The sequence below is a fragment of the Aedes albopictus genome, chromosome 1 (assembly GCF_035046485.1).
Source record: "Aedes albopictus strain Foshan chromosome 1, AalbF5, whole genome shotgun sequence".
Taxonomy (NCBI): domain Eukaryota; kingdom Metazoa; phylum Arthropoda; class Insecta; order Diptera; family Culicidae; genus Aedes; species Aedes albopictus.
The window spans coordinates 315,103,892-315,127,576 of NC_085136.1; the positions used below are offsets into that span (position 1 = coordinate 315,103,892).

At 41.1% G+C, this 23,685-nt stretch overlaps 1 protein-coding gene across 1 annotated transcript in view; it reads right to left on the minus strand.

The window, feature by feature from the left end:
* Positions 1–497: 497 nt before the first annotated feature.
* The window catches only part of LOC109423553 (trichohyalin), a 46,965-nt gene continuing 23,777 nt past the window's right edge, over positions 498–23,685 (minus strand). Inside the window, exons 3-5 of the mRNA XM_019698541.3 lie at positions 11,023–11,558; positions 10,485–10,549; positions 498–1,058 (exon numbers count right to left, since the gene is read on the minus strand). Coding sequence (XP_019554086.3) covers positions 713–1,058; positions 10,485–10,549; positions 11,023–11,558 — 947 coding nt within the window. The 3' untranslated portion in view covers positions 498–712. The remainder of the gene's footprint in view (positions 1,059–10,484; positions 10,550–11,022; positions 11,559–23,685) is intronic.

A 23,685-nucleotide genomic window follows, 5' to 3' on the forward strand; every position in this document is an offset into this window, starting at 1 on the left:
CAGTCACAGGATTACCGCGCGGGTGGGGGTGGCGCTGTACTTTGTTGCTGCAGTTTAGTCCGCTTCTCTGGCTAATGCGCTTAAATGTTACTTTGGTGTAGTTGAGACTGTTGGAAGCAGTGATTTAAATTGACTTCCCAGCTGTGTGTTTGAGCTGGACTAACTTCTGTAATTGTTAATTGACTGGCCAACAAATTAGTTAGTCACCTGACAGTGAAATGCGAAGTGGTGTACCTATATGACTGGATTTTCAGTTACTTCCTATGAACAAGCAAAGGAAACTTCTGGATTTTTTAACGAAAAGGCAACGCAAACTGTTTTGAAGTACATCTGCAGATTTGTCATTGAATTTTTAGAGAAATATCAAAGTTTTAGTTTTAAAATAATACAAAAATCTTAATTACTGTTCCAAACTAAAACTAATAAATACGCACAAATTAAATAGAACATTAAAATTTCGGATGAAACATATCATGGGAAATTTACGTAAGAAATCAGTCTATATTTACTCCGTCTGCACACCATCATTATCAATCACTGTAAAATAAGCACAACCTCATATCTCATTTCTATTCAAGGCACGAAAGAGCACTGGATAGAGCATCCTACAAATCACGATGAAAAAACGTGCATCGCCACAACTACTCTACCGATAGTGATTGCTGATGACGATGACGATGCTGATGATGATGATGATGCAATTCCTTTGGAATCAATTGACCCCACCGCCCCTTGCACCGGAACCACCTGCACCCGTCGAGCTAAGGGGCGGCGCCAGCGTCGGTGGCAGCTTGGATGTCCTCAGTACAAACTCGGTTGGATCTGTTGGTGCCGGTGGTGATCCCACCAGCTCCATCGTCGACGTCGCCGTAGTTCCCAGTAGCTGATCCTTTAATTGATTGTTTTCCGCCTTGAGCATGCAATTTTCCCGCCGGAGAGCTTCCAGTTTCCGGTGCAATCCATCGGTCAGTGTCAGCATTTCGCTCTTCCAGCGATGCTTGAGCTGTTCGTTTGTTTGCAGCAGCCGGTTCAGGTCCTGCTCCCGGGCCTGGCTGGTTCTGTAGGAATTGAAAAGGGAGAGATAAAAAAAGGAACGAAGATATTTAATGATTAATAAAGGGCCCCACTATGATCTTCCACTAATCAAAACTAGATATAGAATAGAAACAATGCAACAAGAAACTAAAACAAGATTTACAACAAAAATAGCGCAAACTGTAATTGTGATAACTATCAAAGAGAGCTGCAAAATGATAAGTAGACAGACGATCTGGAAGTAACTCTGGCACACATAATCAGACATAACATCAACAACAATTTTCTCGAAAACCAATCGCTCAGTTTACACTACCACCATCTGGTGACGTTGTTGTACGAGTCAAACTGTCCACCAATAAAATTCAAAACAATCGTTAAAAACGTTGTCGAAGGGAATCGTGCTAGTGCTGCGTCTGTTTGTTTGTTCCTACTCCATGATTCCACGGAAAAATTGACGGAAAAGACCGCCAGTTAAGAATTCAACATCAGCGAGGACCTTAGGCAGAACCATGATTAACTCATGGTAACTGCAGCAGCAGCAGAGCCTGTGGAGATAAAAGTGACGGAGTCTTCCCAAATTTTGGCCCTTGCATTCGCGGGTCAGAGAGAGAAAGGGGTTTTTGAGCTATACCGAGAACAGAATATTGTCCCCGCTAATAAAACATGGCAGGTTGGGCTGGTCACGTCGCAAGAATACCAGGAGCAATGCAGGTGAAGATAGTATTCAGTAGAGAACCAGTATAACAAGAAGAAGAGCTATTCAGAACCAATAATGTGTATACGAAACTGTAATAATGACAGTAACTATGGCACCGGTGGTCAGTGCTTTTATAAGGGAGAGTAAAGGAAGGTTACAGCTCAAGTAACAATTTTGATTTTATCGAAGTTATTTAGCGATTCAAAAACCCTAAACATAAAACCATTGATGCCGACTTTAAAGTCATCTCGAATTCTAATATGCCTACATAAGCCCACGTTCTGGCTAGTTGGCCCAGTCTGATTACGATCTACAGGGCTTTCGTATGCAAACCGGCTTAGGATTTCGGGTTGTATCATAGTTTAAACGTATCCCCGATACAACCTTCTAAATAAAACCATCTTCTGACTTTTCAAACATTTGTTTTGTTTATTTATCACTAATGTTCAATCTTCAGAACAAATTATGCTTGGTTTTTTTATACAGCCATCAATTGGAGAGATGTCGATCCGGAGTTCAGATTTGTTTTCCTATTTAATACGTGTTAGGAGACATGCCACGGGAAATTTGTGGTGAATGTGACTGTGATAATAACAAAAAAAGTGCACCACACAAACTGTGCATTAATTGGAAGTTAAATGCATTTCATTTACTCGATGGAATTGGGTTTTTCAACATAGCGGAGTTTCAAAGACATTATGAAATTTTTCTGAAAATAAGCATGACGGAAACATGTTGAATCGTTAAGTTTGATCTCAAGCTGTACGTAAAATCATAATATTTAGTAGTGATTTTTCTGTATTAACATAAATTATCCCGGCTAGGCGTCATATTTTTCTGATTAAACTCTGTGTTCCTGATGATTCCTCCAATAGGACTAACCCTCCTGAGGTGGTCATATCTGAGCTCATGACAGAACTAGCGGTTTTATCACAGCATTTTTTTGGTTTATGTTACGGCCACGAAATCTTTTGTTGGTTTTATGCATTGCCTCACAGTTTTATGTATTTGTTTACAAAAAAAAATCTCTCCGACAACAACCGCAATTGAAAGTTTTATTGAAATGGTATATAATAAGTGATAAAACTAATCCATGACTACTTATTGCTAGTCTTTAACTGAAGATGTTTATAGCAGAAGTTATATGATAGTTTTATGGAATGCCAAAGGTGCAAAGTAAAAAACTACCACATAAAACTAATATAGAACAACTAGCTTTTTCACATGCTCGTACAAAACCAGGATAAAACATGAATAAACCTTCAAGGCATGCTGATTGTTACTTGGGAGGGGCGTTACAGGGAGTTCTAAGGGGTTTTAATGGGTACTAGGGGCATCTTATGGGTTCTCTGGGACTCAAGACAGTCCAAAAGGCACTCCATAGGCATTTCAGGAGGATCTAGGAGACCTGTGAGGCGCTTCATGGTGTCTCAGGCGGTCTCAGAGGCGTTCCAGAGGTCTCACGGAAGTTTTAGGGGAGATCCAGAGGGCTCAAAGACATTTCAGGAGATCTCTGGGGGTACCAAGGAGTCTGAGGGGTCTCATGGGCGTTCAATGGGGCCCATGGGAGTTTCAGGGGGTATCATGAGACCTCTGGAGTGCTTCAAGAGATCTTAGTGGTGTCCTAGGTTCCAGGGGCTTTCGGCTGGGATCCAGGGGCGTTTCAGGATGGTACTTGGATGTCCCAGGGGCGTTTCAGGGTTTTATTGGGGTCTCATGAGTTTTCAAGGGGGCTCCATGGGGTCCCTAAGGCACTTAAAGGAGTCTCAGAAGGTCTCAAGGGCGTTTAAGGGAATCCAAACCACTTCACCTGGACTGTCGTAATCTGCAAAGTGATGTAAGCACCATTGCGAATTTCGACGTCTTTTGGTATATATTTGGTGAAATAATAACACTCTGGTATGTCTACTACCTTCGGATGCAAGATCTGGTGATAATCTCGCATCTATGGAAGAAAACATAGCGAATGATTCAGAGTTTGATGAATAATGACTAAAATCGTTTCAATATTGTAATTTTACAGAAGAACGGCAGTGAAGTACCTGGATGTTTCAGAGGGCACCATGAGCGTTCATTTCAGGGAGTCTCAGAGGCTTTCAGGGGATTTCAGGGGTTTCACGAGGGGCGTTTCAGGAGCATTTTAGGCGGTCTCAGAGGCGTTTCAGGGGGTCCTAGGCGGTTTCAGGACGTTCCATTGAATTTCAATGGAGTTCCTAGGGGCTCATGTGGTATCATGGGTGTTTTAGCTGTTCAGGATTTCAGGGGGTTTCAAGAGGTTCCATTGGGCACATCATACTATTGAAACGATGCGGAAATCCCCGAAATTCCATTGAAATATACATGAACGCCCTAAAACTCCTGAGATCTCTCTAGAAAAATCCTCGAAACCCCTTGAAACGTCCCTGAAATGCCATGAACGCACCCGAAAACTCCTTGTAGCGCCCCTGAAATGTTATAAACGCCCCTAAACCCTCTCGCCCTTAACATATTCTTGAAAACCCCCGGAAACTCTCTGAAATGTCTTGAAACGCTCCTGAAACCCTTTGTAGCGCCCCTGAAAGGCTCCCGAACCTCCCCTCCCTCTAAATCGCCCTCTAAATCGCCTCCCTCTAAATCGCCCCTTTTTATGTGCTTGATGGTGTAAATTCAAAGAGCAAAATTTTCATGCGCTCAGTGCGGACAAGCCTGCCCGGATAAAAAATTACCATTCGTTACATGGTAAATATTATTAACATATGACTGGTTTTATTGTTCACATTAAAACACGCAGTAGATATATTGTTACGTTTTACAATAGAAATCAAGCCCATATAGTTCGTACAATAAGTGAACATTAGTTTTATTAGTGACTAATGGAACATTGAAGCCGACTCTTCCGCTACTCACCGCATCAAAACAAAAGCGCCACCGTATATGGACGTTCACACAGTGACAGCAGTCGAGTTACGTCAAACACACAAGGCTACGGTGGCGCTACCTGTTCATTTCATAGCGGCCGTTTTAGTTATTTTAGTGATCCATTGATTCGATTGTTTTTCTATAGTTCTTAAATAATTTAAAGTGACTATGTACCAGTAAAAATAATTTTAAGTCGTTTTTATACAGTTGGAAAAGTGTTTGCAAAGTTCTCATGGATTTTTTTTTATTAAAAGAGAGATTATTTATCAATAACACTTGAAAACAATTCGTAACAAATAAATAACAATAAATATTATTGTTGATTGGATCGAGGCTTGGATCATGTTATTCTATTCTGTATAATCACATACAAAACCACTTGACAAATTATTTTTTTTAGTTTTCGTTTTAAATTTGATACAGTAGTTGTTTTGGTTATCGAATGTTATTTGGTAAAGCTGGAACGACTGACACACGTCAAACCGTGTTGGCAGAGGAAACTCTCAATTAATAACTGAAGAAGTACTTATAGAAAACTAAGTAGCTGAAAAGCAGGTTTTATCCAAGTGAGGACGTTACGACACGGGATGAAGATGAACAATGATTTTTCTATTGTTTCCAAATAAATTAAAGGAATCTTGTAAATAGTAAACTACCATTGATAACAATACAAAAACAATTAGTTTAATGGGGTCAATTGAACCGATGTTAAAATAAACATGCGATAATATTTGTTGTTATGTAAACAGATTTCGCCTTTGAAAAACCATAGAATTCATATTTCTCGGTAACAATTTTCTCCAGCATTTACAGGCAAGGTAAGTTAAAGAAGATAGGTTATCCAGATCGCCAATGTTGCATGGCGGCCATCTTAGATTTTTTTGTTGTTGCAACACAACGTTGCCCGTTGTTGGGTTGCGGTGTTGTGGTGTTGTGGCACTTTTCACGTTGTGATATTGTTGGCGTTGCCGGGTTGCAACACCAAAACAACACCAAACAACACCAAACAACACCAAAAAAACGCCAAACAACACCAAACAATACCAAAACAACACCAAACGTCACCAAAACACCACCAACCAACACTAAACAACACCGAACAACTCCAACAACAACAAACAACACCAAGCAACAACAACAAACAACAGCAACAACTTACCTTCCCTACCACCCTCCCCCGCGCGTCCCTCGCCTATAAAATTACCAACTCAGACAACCTATCTTTTTACAACAATCTTGAATTACAGGTACTAATGGCCACATGAATTGTGAACGATTTATGGTATGGATCATATGACCTGAGGTCTGACTTGTGATATTTGGCAGTTATTTGAAAGTATTGATGATAGATTTTATCAACAGCTGCCAAGCAATACATACCAGACAGATATCAGAGTGTTTGATTTTTATCATAAAATATGCATACAATTCTGGCGGCCGTTAGTGCTCGTAAATGCTGGATATAAATGTTACCGGGAAATATAAATTCTATGGATTTTCAAAAGCGAAAACTTCTTACAAATAACAACAAATACTATTGTAATTTTATTGTAACAACGATTCATATGATGCCATTCAATTAATTGTATTTGTATTGTTAGAACAATGAAAAAACATTAGGATATATTGTATTCTTTTGAAAATTGCCCTAAAAATGTCTCATAAAAACACAATACATTCTATTGTTTTTCGCGGAAAAATGTATGAAAATTTTCTCAAAATTTTATGGTTAAGATACATAACAACCACCATTTTTTATTGTAAAAGTGCCATTTACCATTCGCCGAATGGTATAGCACAATAAGGGTGATGGTGAATGTGCTGTGTCAATTACAATATTTTTAATGGTGAATAATTGTCGAAAAAATGATGTTGTAACAATAAAATTTATCGTATTTTTATGATATTTTTTATCAGGGTGTCGCCCTTAGAACGCTTTGAAACGTCCATGAAATCCCCGTTATACTTTTGAAACGCCATTGAAATTCCCGTAATCCCATTTAAACACCCACGAAAACTGCCGGAGCGCTCTTAATACTTCAGGACCGTACCTCCTGAAAGGCCCGTGAAGCCCTCTCCCTTATAAGAACTCTTTAAGAACTTCATCGAAACCTCTTGGTCCCATTTGGAATGCCCAGGAACAGCATCTGTTCGCGCGATCTTGATTTTATCAAGGACTTTATGCTAGATCTAATTAAAGCCCTGACCTAACTAATATACAAAATGTCTTTTTTCTATGCTCTTTTTTTAATTTTTACACCCCCAGCCAAATGTAATCGCAAATCGACCATGTTCTGATTGATGGACGGCACTTCTCCGACATTATCGACGTCAGGACCTATCGTGGTGCAAACATCGACTCTGATCACTACCTGGTGATGGTTAAACTGCGCCCAAAACTCTTCGTTATTAACAATAATGTTCCGTACCGGCCGCCGCCCCGGTACGTTCTAGAGCGACTGAGGCAACCGGATGTCGCCACTGCAGACACGCAGAATCTCCAGGCAGCGTTGCCGGACAAGTACCTCTAGAGGGGCCTCGCGATGGTATGCTCGAAGTGGCCCCTCTAGAGGACTGCTGGAGTACAGTCAAAGCAGCCATCAACATCGCAGCTGAGAGCACTACCCGAGCAGAAGGGCATACCTTACAAATACCATGTGAAGAGCAACATGTGCTCTAATACATCAAATTGTTATTACTGCGTTATTCTACGAAATGTTATGAGAACATCACAATAACAGTTGGAGGTATTTGAGCAGAATTTGGTATTGATGTAGTATTTGTTGGTTCAGCAGTGAAAATAACCGAAGAACAAGATTTGCTATTACAACATGAAGTCATCGAAGAAATGAAACATTTGATAACAAGAAATGTTATTAGTTTGTTATTCAATAACTTTGGAATAACAAATACAGTACTTGAAATTTTAGGTATGCATTCATTATCGAAATAACAAGACTTGTTATTTTGTAGGTGTTATTTATACAAAATTTTGGTATTCGTTTTTGGTATTTTGCCTCTTATTACCACTTAATGAAGGACATATCAAGGTATGGTAGTATTTAAGATAAATACCTTGATATGTTATTCACTTGTTATTTTCTTCTGCTCGGGTATCGGTTACGTAGAACGAAGTCAACGAAACGATTGGTTCGACGAGGAGTGCAGAGCGGTTCTGCAGGAGAAGGACGCAGCGCGGGGGGGAATGCTGCAGCATATAAACCCGACAGAATGTGGAGCGATACAGACAGAAGCGGAAACATCAGACCAGTCTCTTACGGGAGAAAAAGCGCCGCCTGGAAGAAGCGGAGTGCGAGGAAATGGAACTGCTGTGCCGTTCACAAGAAACACGTAAGTTCTTCCAGAAGCTCAACGCATTCCGCAAAGGCTACGTGCCGCAAGCCAAAATCTGCAGGGATAAGGACGGGAGCCTCCTAACGGACAAACGTGAGGTGATCGAAAGGTGGAAGCAGCACTTCGACGAGCACCTGAATGACGAAGAGAATGTAGGCACGAGAAATCAAAGCAGCTTAGGAAATGGCTATGTTGGTGCTGCAGAGGACGGGAACGAGCCAACTCCCACGCTGAGGGAAGTTAAGGATGACATCCACCAGCTCAAAAACAACAACAACGGCTGGTAAGGATGGTATCGCAGCTGAACTCATCAAGATGGACCCGGAAAAGTTGGCCACCTGTTTGCACCAGTTAGTAGTCAAGATCTGGGAAACTGAACAGCAGTGGAAGGAAGGGATAATTTGTCCTATCCACAAGAAAGGCGACAAGTTGATGTGTGAGAACTTTCGAGTGATCACCATTTTGAATTCCGCCTACAAAGTGCTATCCCAGATCATCTTCCGTCGTCTTTCACCTAAAGTAAGTGAGTTCGTGGGAAGTTACCAAGCCGGTTTCATCGACGGCCGGTCGACCCAACGCACCACCTGTTAATCGACTTCAAGGCGGCATACGACAGTATCGACCGCACAGAGCTATGGAAAATTATGGATGAGAACAGATTTCCCGGGAAGCTTACCTATCAGTCTGGGAGAACAACGATGGACGGTGTGCAGAACAGCGTAAGGATTTGGGGTGGAATATCCAGTTCATTCAAATTTCGACGGGGACTACGACAAGGTGTTATGGAACGATTCGGAAGGTGTTATGCGACGATTCGGACTCAACAGCCGGGGTACGATCTTCACGAAATCCGGCCAATTTGTCTATTTTGCGGATGACATGGATATTATTGCTAGAACATTTGGAACGGTGGCAGAACTGTACACCCGCCTGAAACGTGAAGCAGCAAAGGTCGGACTGGTGGTGAATGCGGCTAAGACAAAGTACATGCTGGTAGATGGGACTGAGCAAGACAGGACAAGACAGGGGATACGGTGGGCAGGGCATGTTGCAAGAATGCCGGACAACGACCCTGAAAAGTTGGTGTTTGCCAACCATCCGGTTGGTACAAGAAGGCGTGGATTGCAGAGAGCACGATGGGCGGACCACGTGGAGCGTGACCGACGTTGGAGAGCTGCAGCTGCAAATCGAGTATTATGGCGGCAAATTGTTGATTCAGTATTATCATGAATTTGATGTTAACTAAATAAATTAAATGAATCCCCAGCCAATGGCATCAAAAGCAGTTCCAGTGTATTTGACATAGGACTCCTCCATAAACTACATAGACCAGGGGTTCCCAACCTTTTTGAGGTGGCGACCCCCTTTGAAAGTTGTCAAAACATCGGGGGCCCGCTGAAAATGTTTAGAAAAAATATGAATTAAATTAACTAAACCGAGTTTTAGGGTACAGTGACGTAGCCGCCATAAAAACCTCTTCTTTTTTATTCGATACTCATATTTCGCAAACAATGAAGTCACGTACATTCAATTTGAGTTGTAGCTGAAAAATAGCGACGCAGCCGAAATTTTTTTTGTCTCTGAAGGCGTTTTATATTGCTTTTTTCACTGAAAATTTTCAATGCTTCGCTGAGCAACTTGACGTTTGCTCCCAGCGAAAGCTTACACGATACAGCAAATCGATGAAATTAACACTAACACAGCAAAAAATGCGTCGACAATAACTTAATACACATGCATTTTCTGCGAAAAGCTCTAATTGCATGACAACAATCCACTCCCATAACTAACGGGCGGCCGCCGTCAAATATCAGGATTGCCAGCTGTCCGGCGACTGCTGTCATGTTTCTTTGTCGCCGAATCTGGCGCTGGGTTTTCGGTGCGGTAACTCAAAGGTGGGAATAAAATTTTGGGGTTTGCGCGCAATACTGAAGAATTGTTCCTCAAATTGTGGCTTTTGGGGGTGGCGGTATACAAAATTAAAAATTAGTATAATTTGCACAAAATTGAATAAAAATTGAACAATTTTTTTGGTAACATCGCGGCCCCCTGGACTGGCTTCGCGGCCCCCCAAGGGAACCGCGGACCACCGGTTGGGAACCCGTGACATAGACTTTAGAGGAGGGAGGAGGGGCTTGCCAAAGTCTGCAGTCCATACAAATTTTTAAAATGTTGTGTGCCCCAAAGTCTGAAAGGGGAGGAAAATCCCGAGAGCGATTGTTGTAAAATTTTATGGTAAATACAAGAGATTCGATTCCACGCATCGTGCGAAATTCATGATCACAGAAATCCATCTATAATCCAGTCGCTCTCGCCATCATTTTAAGCCATGCACGTGTAACCCATATCCTCCCAAAGAAACGAAATAAATTGAATGGGAATTCAACCGGAAAAACTATTTACCATCCCGATGGAGACGAAAAAGCCCCTACAGCAAATTCGAAGAGTGAAAGAAAAAAAAATACAACAAAGCCACTATCAAATCCGAGTATCTTACTTGCTGATTTCGCGCTCCTTCGTCATCGTCTTCTGGAAGGCTTCCAATTTCAATTCCATCTCAATCTGCAATGAAAACAACGAGTTTCTATAGGTACCTATGTGTACTGTCTGTGGATAAAAGTGCGACGAAGAACGGCTTTCGTCGTCGTCGCCGTCGTAAAAGACGGCTGACTGTGATGGGCTGTAACGTCACGTTGAAGTTTTTGAAAGCTTTTCACTGTTCCGCGCTTTCGCTAATTAAATTGAATTTTTGTATTGGGGCGGTGTCGGAATTCAGGAATTGAAAAGTCGTCGGAATGTGTAAGGAAAGGTAGTCTACAGTAAGAAATGTTTGATCCCACCATTTCAGCTTCATGTCATTTCAGTCGTCTGATATTTTCATTCTTTCGATGCTCAACCTTATGTATTCAGGCTTCTGAGAGTTTAGCCTTACGTTTTTCAGTGACGTGGTATGACCAAATATTATACAACACATTGTCCTACGGTTGACTACCCTCCCGTACAAAGCACACACAGTCATAATCCCACATACTCACTATCAGTTTGGAAGCAGCATGAAGATCCGCATCCAGATTCTGGTTCGTCACAATCAAACCCTTGAACTTGTCCTCCAAGGCCCGCGCCCGGCTTTCGGACTGACTGGTTTTGTCTCGCTGCTGCTCCAGTGAACTTTTCATCTGCTCCAGCTGTCGCTCCAGGGCGCTAATCCTATTTTCGTACCCCACTCGAAGAGCGTTCATTTCCTGTTCCACCTTCTGGGCCGCTTGCTCCATCACTTGCCCTATGGTGGTAGCGAGAAAATCGCACTCATCCCGGACTCCCCTCTCCCGCGCCGCAACCGAGTTTTTCTCCTCGATGGCCGTATCGGCAATCTGCAGGGCTTCCTGCACTTTGATTAGAGCCTGGTTCTCCCGGCTCATGTGCTGCCGGGCCAAAGCGTTGGCCTGATCCAGAAGCACCTCAAGCTCGGCTTTCTCCCGCATGGCTCGTTCCAGGTCGGTGCCGAGACGCGATTCAGTCGAGTGCCGTTCTTTGACGGTGGCCTGCAGCTTCTGGTGCTCGGTTTGCAGGGCTGCACCCGGTATGGCGTCAGGACGGATTAGAATCGAATCGAACGTACATGGCGTGGCGATATGAAGCAATGAAACGAGAAAATACGGCTTTCATTAACATGCATGACATTTCCTTTCAAAGTTCATAATTGATCAGCTAGCTGGCAGCGAATGCAAGGAAGTTTTAAGATAAAAGGTGGATTGAGAAGAGATGAGCATATGGAACAAGGCGTTTGTTGCAATAATCAATAGAAAAATTAAATTTCATAGCATAATCACTAACAAACAGACGTAACACTCTATTTTTTCCATCGTACACCGCACCGTTTTAATGGTCAATTTTATGCACTGGAACCTACTGAAACCTCATTTAAAGAAGGAATTTTTAATGAGGAATCTTAGTTTGCAAGAAAAGGTCTTGCTCCTGGGTATTTGAGATGATGTCAAGGGAGTTTCCAGGAAGTTCCCAGAGAGCCTAAAAAAGGTGGTTCCAAGAGGCTTCAGATGCTGGGGCCCGTGGCTGGGGCCTTTCGTGTTTCAGCCTTTTGTACGTAACCCAGCCACTACGCCACGGGCCCCAGCATCTGAAGCCTCTTGGAACCACCTTTTTTAGGCTCTCTGGGAACTTCCTGGAAACTCCCTTGACATCATCTCAAATACCCAGGAGCAAGACCTTTTCTTGCAAACTAAGATTCCTCATTAAAAATTCCTTCTTTAAATGAGGTTTCAGTAGGTTCCAGTGCATAAAATTGACCATTAAAACGGTGCGGTGTACGATGGAAAAAATAGAGTGTTACGCCTGTTTGTTAGTGATTATGCTATGAAATTTAATTTTTCTATTGATTATTGCAACAAACGCCTTGTTCCATATGCTCATCTCTTCTCAATCCACCTTTTATCGGGTTACGTACAAAAGGCTGAAACACGAAAGGCTGAAATAACAAAAGGCTGAATTACGAAAGGCTGAATCACAAAAGGCTGAAAATGTCAAAAGGCTGAAATAATGATTCGACTAGTTCTCAAACGGCGAGCTTAAAGGCAGTCATGCGGGCCTAAAGGCAACACTAACATCACAGACAAACAGACATAACACTCTAATTAATCATAGCGTACACCAGGGGTTTTCAGATCGTGCACCGCGGTGCACTTGGTGCACCACAAGGCATTGACAAGTGCACCACGGCGGTTCCAAAATTCTGCCTTCATTTCAAAATTCTGCTTTCAATGCCACAGCATCAAATATTCTACAAAGAATGTATCTTCAAGAATTTCGCTAAAAATCTTGGAAGTAATCTAACTAGTAGTACCGTCCACCCTCGGTAATTTGAACTTCTGGTAGTCCTGAGGGAATTGAAAAACATTTTGCTGATAACCTTTTTTATGCTGTTTTGATTTATTCACAGCGTTTCGTTTCACCCCGTTTCATGAGCAGAATGACGTTTGAACCATTTGAACGATGTGCAGAGTACCGGGTGTCAAATTATAAAGTATTCAGATTAGAGGCGGTCAAACCAACGGGGTTAGACGGTATTGCATAAGGCCTGAGAAAAGATCTATTAATGATTTCAATCAGTTTTCCAGGAATTCTATTAAAAATGTGTAAATTATTCCAAATGAATCTTCTTCGTATCTCATTATTTGGCCAGAAAGTCGTGAAAAAATTTACCAAATACCTTGTCAGAAATATGTAAAAGTTCTAATAGTAAAGATGCCATAGATTTCAAGGGGTTTTTGGCATAGTTTTCTTCAGAAATCCAGTAATATTATTGAAAAACAAAAGTAATCAAACAGAGGCCAAGCAGGAGTACGTCGAGGTTCTAAGAACCTGACAAAAACTTTTCAATGTGGCAAGGACATCGCACGAAAATGTCCAGAAAAAATATCCACAGCAAGAAAAAAATCTATGTCGGACAACTGTGTCAATCGAACGAAACTCTGACATGTTATAAGAACAAAATGCAAGTCAATATATTAATCACATGTGTGTGGGAAAAAACTATTTCAAAAAGGAGTACATGCACTTGAAAAATACAACTTTTTTTTTAACAAATTCGATATTGCACTCTTTTAGTCTTTGGACAATAATAACCAGGTGCACCGCGTAGAGACTTATTTCCAAAAAGTGCACCGTGAACCAAAAGGTCTGAAAACCCCTGGCGTACACTAATATAATGATCTTTATGAAAATTTGCTAGTTAGCCGACCACTTGCATTGGTTTTGCTTGAGTTTGTCATTTGACGCACACTACCGCTCACTGGTTCATTGGACGAACATGCTTCCGTTACTATGTTCGAAATCGGAAAGCGTTAGGACTGTTTTTCCGCGCTAAAGTATGCATTATTGATCGCCTACATAACTATGACAGTATTTCTCCAAAGAATAGTATATATTTAAAGGAAGGAAAAATCTGTTATCACATTGTTGGCAGCTGCAATGGCAACCAATCTCCATAACAGCATGACTCGAAAGAATAGCTCATGCTCAAACAAGGAAAAATCTCCAATTGAAATACCATCAGTAATTTTTTGTGTTAGTTGGTATGCATCATTGGCCTCTTCACTAAGCATATTCTATGACTAGGACTCATATATGTAGTCGATCTGGTTAGCGAACGGGTAGTCATGCTGAGGGTGACGGGTTCGATTCTCCCTCAGGACAGAAACTTTTTGTAATGGAAAATTCCTTAACAACCGCGGGCATAAAGTAAATATCTTCCTACCTGTCGCACGATATACAAATGCAAAGTGGTCATTGGCAGAGAAGGCTTTCAATTAAAACCTGTTGAAATGCGTATAGAAGCTGAAAGCAGGCTTTGTCTCAGTTGGGACGTTACGCCAGAAAAAAAAGGAAGGAGAAGTACTATAACTCATTTCCTGCATTTTTGCAATTTCAGCCTTTTGTGCATTCAGCCTTTTGAAATTCAGCCTTATGTTACTTTCAGCCTTTTGGTTCAGCCTTTTGTCCATTCAGCCTTTTGAAATTCAGCCTTATGATAGCATCCCGTAGTGGCTACACGTTTGCTTCATAAGCAGATGGTCATGGGTTCGATCCCAGCCCCGGCATTTTCGTCAGTTGCTCTTTCCCCCTGAGAGCAGTTGACACTGACCCTCTTCTGACACCATGGCTCAAATGGACCCATATACTTGGACATCGGCAAACGGCAACCCATAATGAACCCCCAATCGTACTGGAAGCAGGAACAACCAACAGTCACACATCAACTTCCTTGTGCTCATCATTCTTCCACGATAGGGCAGAAAGTGAAAGCCGCGCGACGGCCGCCAGTTCGATGTAGTACAATTAGAAATAGAATACATTTAGGCGCTGTACAAAGTTGCTTCCAATTGGAATCGCTCACGCAGTGCCCCACACTGGGGCAGGATTGAAAATACATGGAAAAAACCTCTAGCTCGTCGACATGTCGAGATACTCATTTGGTGTCTTCAGAGAAAATATTTCTATGGACATGGTCGATATTCTGAGCGATAGTCAATTTTTCTAACGTTATTCGCATAAAAGTCCTATAAGCCATTTTGGCCAAATTGCATTTTAGCGATATGGTGTCTTCGGCAAAGTTGTGCGGCTATTTATGCCGACAAAGTTTGCAGAAGACATCAAATTTTCAAAGCCTACTATTCTTGAGATATTGACCGATTTATAAAATACCTACATAAAATCGATTTTTTCATTAAAATTCGTTTTTCAACAAATTTAATGTCCGTTTTCGAGTTATAATAATGAAAAATACTAAAATAAAACATATATTGAGGAAATTAGTTGAAAAAAATAAATAATGCATTGATTTTATATAGAAAGTTCCCGAATATCACGCAAAATTTATATAGGACGTTCTTGCAGTCGGGCAAGTTCGGGCAAGTTTTTTCATCGGCAATCACATAAAAAATACATTAGCTTTCATGTAAAAAAATTTCACAGACATGATATTTAATGATTTTTTCTAAATTGAGTTCAAAGTTTACTGTTTTGGGTAAATTAATACAAAATTTATGCTCATAAAATACTTCGTTTTAAGATGCCAAGTCAACCATGAAAAGCATAGATGCAATTCAGTCACAGGTTTAGTTGTTTCTAATCTCCAAACAAATTGTAAAACGCAAAAATGTCCCAAACGCCAATGAAAGTATGCTTTGGTTTTATCATTCGTCAATGCGTTATACAGCCATATATCATGAATATTTTTTGATTGTATGATTATTATCTTTTTTAATAGAGATATTAAAAAAATGTGAGAGTTATAAGCATAAATAAATGTATTCAATGATCTAAAAACTCAAAAGCATGTGAGTAAAAAATGTAGAAAAGCTTTTCAATTAACCTAGTCGTACATACTAAATATTTAAATATTTTGCGTACTAAGCAAAAATAATAACAATTCATCAGAAATATACCAGTAAAGAACTATTCTTTGTTATTTGATTCCTCTATTATTAAGCTGTCTTTCAAATCAGTGGCCATCACAGGAAGCAAACATATGTCTAGATCTCTTTAAAATGTGGATGTGTTGTAAAACAGTCGTTGAATCATCACGCAAATACATTACGTGTGAATAAATCATTAACGAATGATAAAATCAAGGCATGCTTTTATTGGCGGCATTTGGGACATTTTTGTGTTTTACAATTTGTTTGGAGATTAGAAACAACTAAATCTATGACAAACTGTATCTATACTTTTTATGGTTCACTTGGTATCTTAAAACGTAGTATTTTATAAACATAAATTTTGTACTAATTTACCCAAAACAGTAAACTTTGAACTCAATTTAGAAAAAATCATTAAATATCATGTCTGTGAAAATTTTTTTTACATGAAAGCTAATGTACTTTTTAGGTGATTGCCAATGAAAAAACTTGCCCGGACTTGCCCGACTGCAAGAACGTCCTATATAAATTTTCGGGATTTTCGGGAACTTTCTATATAAAATCAATGCATATTTTATGTTTTCCAACTAATTTCCTCGATATATGTTTTATTTTAGTATTTTTCATTATTATAACTCGAAAACGGACATTAAATATGTTTAAAAACGTATTTTAATGAAAAAAATCGATTTTAGGTAAGTATTTTATAAATCGGTCAATATCTCAAGAATAGTAGGCTTTGGAAATTTGACGTCTTCTGCAAACTTTGTCAGAATATATGCGAATAACGTAAGAAAAATTGACTACCGCTCAGATTATCAACCATGTCCATAGAAATATTTTCTCCGAAGACACCAAATGAGTATCTCGACATCTCGACAAGCTAGAGGTTTTTTTCATGTATTTTCAGTTCTGCCCCAGTGTGTGCCCTAGTGGACAATAGAGCTGTAAATTAGGTTGAGTGATTGAAGAATAAGAGGCTTCAGATGCGTTTCAGGGGATTTCGAGAGCCTGTTAAAAGTGCTCCGACAGGTTGGCGTTTCATAGGATTACGGGTATTTCATGTGTGTTTTAATAGTATATGGGGGTTGCAGGGATGTTTTAAGGGGTTGTAAAGGCATTTCAGGGAAATTCAGGAGCGCTCAACGGGCGTTACAGGTGGTTTCAGGGGCGTTTCAAGGCTTCTCAGAAGCATTCCAGATAGTTTCAAGGGACTTCAGGAACGTTTGAAGGGCGTTCCGAAATTTACAGGGGTACTTGATAGCATTTCAGGGGCGTTTCATGGAGGTTTTGGTGCCTTTTGAAAGCGTTCCAAAGATTTTCAGGGGCATCTCGAATTGATTACGGGGATTTCAAGGGCATTTCAATGGGATTATGGAGGTATCAGGGGTGTTTCAAGGAATTTCAGGGGCGTTTCAAGGGTTTTTAAGAACTTTTTAGAGGTATTTCAGGAGCCTGAGGTAGTTTCAACAAGGGATATCAGGGGATACAGAGACAACAGGGGATTTCAAAGGGGTACAGGGACTCTCAGAAGCTTTTAAAAGGTGCTCAAGGATATTTCAAAGGGGTTATGGGGATTTCAGGTGCATTTCAATAGTATCATGGGGGTTTCAGGAGCGTTTTAGGAGGTTTTGGGAGCGATTCATGGGGCCCTCAAGAGCCTTTTAAGGGCATTTCATGACATGTCAGACGCGTTTCAGAGAGTTTCGGGGGTTCCCAAAGGGTTCCAGGAACGTTTTAAGGACGTTTCGAGACGTTCCCGGGACGTTTGATACCGTTTCAGAAGTGATTCAATTGGGGTTGCATGGGCAGATGAAACCCCTTGAATCTCCCTGAAACGCCACTGAGACCTCCAGGTACACCCTGAAATCCCCTGCAAACCCCTGAAACTTCCCTGAAATCTTCTAAAACGCCCCTGAGACCCCTTGAAACGCCATTGAAGCCTCTTAAAACCCCTAGGTGACCTCCCAAAACCCAGTAGACCCTCCTATAACGTCCCTGATGTTACCTGGAACGCCCACGGAACCCCTTGAAGTGCCCCTGATATCTCCTGACACCCTTTGAAACTCCCTGAAATTACCTCCTGGTATACCCTGAGACCTCCATGTACTCAATGAAATCCCTTGAGACCTCCTGAAACGCGCCTGAGAAACCCCCTGAAACTCCATGGGCCCTCCTGAAGAGCTTTTAAGAACCCTCCGAGATCCCCTAGGACTCCTGAAGAGTCCCTGAAAACCACTGAAGTGCCCCTAAGATCTCTTGAAACGTCCCTGAGACCCCCTGAAACGCTCCTAAGATCCCTGAAATCCACCTGATACCCACTGTCAGCGGGTCGCGTGGATCCTTCGGGCTGACTAATAGACACGCATTATTCACACGACTTCGTAGTCGATCGGACTGATTACACCTTTGTTTGTTCTCTCCAATACTTATAGCTACCTTAAAATGTACTACCTAAATTAGATATTTGCATTGAGTAAGTCACTCACGTTCTCAGTCTATTTAGTCTAAATGGTCAGCTGTTAAAAGCAGGCTCGCTGTTTCATTACACTAACGATCTGGTTCTGGTTTGGTATGAATGAGGAAGTTTGAATGTATGCTACTTAGCGCTCTGCGGGTGCTTTTGGTAAGTTTAGTGTTCTTTTTAACTTTAGGTTGGAATGTAGCAAATGGATTTTGGGTTTAAGTGAATGAAATGTATGAAGAAGGGAAACCTTGTAGGTCATGAAGAAAAGGTCACCACAACTGGGACCACCTGAAACTCCCTGAGCCCTCCTGAAGCGCCCCTGAAGTGCCTTTGAGACCCCTAAAGCACCCCTGGGAACCCCTGGAATTCTCTAAAACCACCTGTGACCACATGAAAAACCCCCGGGGTCACCTGAAACTCCCTTAGCCTTCCTGAAGCGCCCATGAAGACCCATGGGATCTTGGGACTCCTGAAACGCCCCTGAAACCGCCTACAACCCCCCAAGACCACTTAAAGCGCCCCTGAGACCTCTTCGTACCGTTTGAAACTCCTTGAAATGCCCATAACACCCCTTGGATAATCCCTGAGACGCCCTCCTGGAACGCTGTTAAGATCCCTGAAACGATTTTGAGACCTCATGGGTTCCCGTGAAGCGCCTTCGAGATCCTCTCTTTAGACATTTTTCCAGGGATTTCTTCAATTATATCTCCTCCCGAGATTCATTTTTGGATGTCTTTCGGATTTTTCCCCGGATTCCTTTGCAATTCCTTCAGGGATTCCTTCATTGGCTCCTCATAGGATTGCTTTTGGGTTTTTCCCGGGTTTTTTGAATGATTTTTCACGTGTTTTCTTTAGAGACTCCGTCTGAGATTAATTCAGAGATTTTTTCAAGAACTCTTCCCGGGATTCCCTTAAAAATGTCTTATCGATTCACTTCTGAGATTTCCTTATTGATTTCTCCCGGGATATCTTCTGGTAATGTTTCAGGTATTCCTTCAAAAATTCATTTAGGGATTCCTATTGGGATTTCTCCTGGAATCTATCAGGGATTCCTTCAGGATTTTTTCAAATGATTACTTCATTGATTTTTTCCAAGCATCCTTCAGGAAATCATCCCAGTAGTCCTTCCGAGATTCTTCCTGATTCCTCCACTGATTCTTTCAATTATTCCATCAATGATCCTTTCAGACATTCCTCCAGGGGTTTCTTCCGGAATTATTAATTTTCCATCCGGTAGCTTCAGGGATTCCTTCCGGATTCTTTCAGAGGTTTCTTCCGGGATCGTTCAGGAGATTCGTAAGGACTTTTGAGATTGTTCCAGGTATTACTCCGAGATTGTTCAAAAATTTTCCCAGAGAATTCTACCAAGATTCCTTAAGGCCTTAAGGCGAAACTGGAAGCATTTCCTCACTTTTTGGTTTTTGATTTTTTATTAAATGACGAAGCACAAATCCCCCAAAGTGAAGGGGAACGTGCCGCCTGAGCCAATGTTCTGAAATAACGAAGCAATATTTTCAAAATCGGATTTCGTACACAGGATCAAGGATTCAGGTGGTTAATGTTTTCTTTTTTAAGTAAACCATTTTTGAATAAAATTTCGAAAAAAAATATGGTTTTTGAATAATTGGTAAAAGTTTTACACCAGAAAAAAAATCCAGGAGATAGCTCGATCCTTCCTCTAACTGTGTATGAAAACCAATTTTGAATATATTGCTTCGTTATCTATCTATCTATCTATATATATAAAAATGCAGTGGCATACGTGGGACCACGCATTACTTGAGAACGGAACGTCAGATTTGGGTCGTCTTTGTTTTGTTCTGTTAGTTTTCACCCAAGGAAGGTTTATGAGCCGAAAATCATGGAAAGATAGTGTGTTTTTGAAAATCGATCTTCCATACTTTTTGACCGGGGACTTGGTCTTGGCTACAAACTTGAAACGTCAAAAAACGCAGTAGGCAAGACAAAGTTTGCCGGGGACAGCTAGTTTAATATAAAATCAAAAATCTGGAAAATGAGGAAATGCGTCCAGTTTCACCTTAAATCCTCCCGGAATTTCTGCCGAGACTCGTCCAGGGATTCTTTCAAGGATTCATCCCGGGATTCCTTTATGTATTCTTTCTCTGATTTTTTTCCGAGATTCCTTCTGGGATTTTTCAAGGGATTCTTTCCGGTATTCTTTCCAGGTATTCCTACTGACGTCTTTCTTTCAGCGATTTCTCCCAAAATTTTATCGTTAAATCTGTACGGAAATTTTTAGTTACTTCGCTCAGAGATCTTTCTCTTGAGATTAATTCTTCTGAGATTCTTTTAATGATTTCTCCAAGAATCCTACAGGGATTTCATCATGAATTCCTCTGGGGATTCCTTCCAAGGTTTCTCCTAGCATTCCTTCGGGATGAATTTAAAGTATCCTCCAGGATCCGCTTAGAGACTCTTCTTGAGATTCTATCAGGTATTAACGCAGCGGACCATAATCCAATGGAATGGTGGATTGAGCTATGATACCATGCAATAAGGGTGTCTGCCGATGGGGTTCAATGAGTAAAAGGGTAGAAGGTAGGGTAGAGTAGAGGGTAGAGTAGAGGGTAGGGTAGAGGGTAGGGTGGAGAGTCAGGGTAGACGGTAGGGTAGAGGGTACGATAAACAATTCGGTCGACAATCGGGTATAGGTTTTGGATGACGGATAGGGTAAAGGGAGTAGGATAGAGGGTTAGGGTACATGGAAGGGTAGACAGTAGGATAGAAGGTATGGTAGATAGTAGGACAGAGGCTTTGGGTGAAGGGTAGGGTAGAAAGAAGGTTAGAGGGTTAAGGTAGAGGGTAGGGAAGACGATAGAATAGAGGGTTTGGACGAAGACTAGGAGAGGGCAGAGAGGACGGTAAGGTAAAGAGGAGAGAGTAGGGTAGTAGAGATGAGATTTTCTCGAGATATCTTCAGGAGCTTTGTCCGGGATTTTTTCAGGCATTCCTATCGAGAATCCTTCCAGGATTCTTCCCGGAATTCCTTCTAGATTTCCTGTAGGGATTGCTCCTGAGATCTCTTCAAAGGTTTCTGCAGGGATTGCTTAAAAAAATCCTGAAGGGATTGTTTTAGTTTTTTTTTTGGGATTCCTTCAGGGATTCGTGCTAGAATTCTTTCAAAGATTCCATCCGGGATTCCTGCTGCGAATTTCCCCCGAAAAAAGAATATGAATGAATACAGAATTCTGTTGAGATTTCTTCAGGTTATTCTACATTGTTTAAGTATTCGTGCCGTAATTTCTGGGATTCCGTCAAAAAATCTTCCTAATTTTTTTTAGGGATTTCTTCAGTAATTCCTTTTGTGATTTCTTCTGCGGTTCTTTCAGGGAATCCTGTTCAGCTTCCAGTCCGAACTTCTGCCATAATTCCTCTAAGGATTCCATTGGGTATTGTCTTCGGCATTCCTTCAGGAATAGCTTCAGGGATTTCCGCCGGGGGTGTCCTACGTTAGGCGGAAACACGAAAGGCGGAATCACGAAAGGCGGAAATACAAAAGGCGGAATTATTGAAAGGCGGTAAGACACAAAAGGCATAATCACGAAAGGCGGAATCACAAAAGGCAGAATCACATAAGGCTAATTAAAATTTGGCGGACTTTTTGAACCAGCAGAGCAAACGGCCGGCCGTTTGCTCTGCTGGTTCAAAAAGTCAGCCAAATTTTAATTAGCCTTATGTGATTTTAACACTCATGCCACAGTTGGTGAAATTGACATTATAAGAAGAGGTTGCCTATTAAGGCATAGTTCAGAGTGTACGCCTCCAACTGTCAACCCACTTCCTTGCCATCTCCGGTGCCCATGAACAGAATTGACACATTTCCTCTAGGAAAGAAGCCCGTGTACCGTGTGTGTTGCGAGCGATGCTGGGTCATTAGGCCGAAAGATCACTAGGCTGAATGATCATCAGTAATTGCAATATAACAATTATTGTCAATTGCTATTTTAACAATGAAACTAGAAAGAATAGCCTATGTTCAAAAGAAGGAAATAAATATGACTTGAATACAGTAGTGTCAGCGCCCAAAACTATGGTAGAAATGGTACTAGAAAGAACAGCCTCTGTTTAAAAGAAGGAAAAATTCATGGGTAAAATATCAGTTGTTTTAACATAAAAATCATTAGATACTGCGTTAATGAAGAGAAGGAAATCTAGACGAATTTACATGTAATTGCCATAAATTACGAAAGCAATAGAAATGTAAAAAGTAATCTACGGTAAGAAAAGGGAAACTATCTTTTTTTTAAATCGAAAAGTTCCCATATTCCGCATGATCATGCTGAGGGTGACGGGTTCAATTCCCGGTTGGTCTAGGAACTTTTCGTAATGGAAATTTCCTTGACTTCCTTGGACATTATGTACCTTCGTACATGCATTAGGGTCATTAGCAGAGGAAGCTCTCAGTTACTAACTGTAGAAGTGCATAGTACACAAGCTGAGAAGCAGGCTTTGTCTTTAGTTGGGACTAAAGGGCAAGACCCCATGACCTTTCGGCCTTATGACTATTCGGCCTAATTACCATTCGGCGTAATGACCTTCAGTCGAATAGCCTGACACCGTTGCTGGTATATAGTATTAGTCGACAATCGAAACATTTGATTCAACGCTAACTCGACATCGACGGGTTATATTTTGATCACCTTCTCGACATTGACTCAACTTTACCTCAGTGTCGACCCAACATTGTTCCAACTGAGGGCACAGAGGATACTTTGACTCGACATCTGGTAGACATATCATGTCGGGATTAAATTGCAAAATTTGTATGTGTTTGACGTATTTCCTATCCAGCTGGTCATTTGAACAAGCAATCCTCTTCATATTTGCAACGTGATTCAAATTATTGATTCAGTTTCTGTTTGACCAAACCATGTTTTAATGTGATTGAATATTCGACGTTAGCGCTACTGACGATTTTTTTTATACTGATTCCACCTTTCTGAAATTACGCCTCACGTTATTTTCCGCCTTTCGTTACACTCTTAAGGTGTTCCGCCTTTTGAGTTTCCGCCTTTCGTGATTCCGCCTTTCGTGTTTCCGCCTTTTGATAGGCTCCCGTCCGAACTTCTGCCATAATTCCTCTAAGGATTCCATTGGGTATTGTCTTCGGCATTCCTTCAGGAATAGCTTCAGGGATTTCCGCCGGGATTGCTTTAGAAAACCCTAAAAAGATTCTTTCAGAAATTCTAACCAGCATTTCTTCAGTGATTCCTGATGGGAATACTCCACAGATTCTTCCTGGCATTTTTTCAAAAAAAAATCTGATAAGATATATT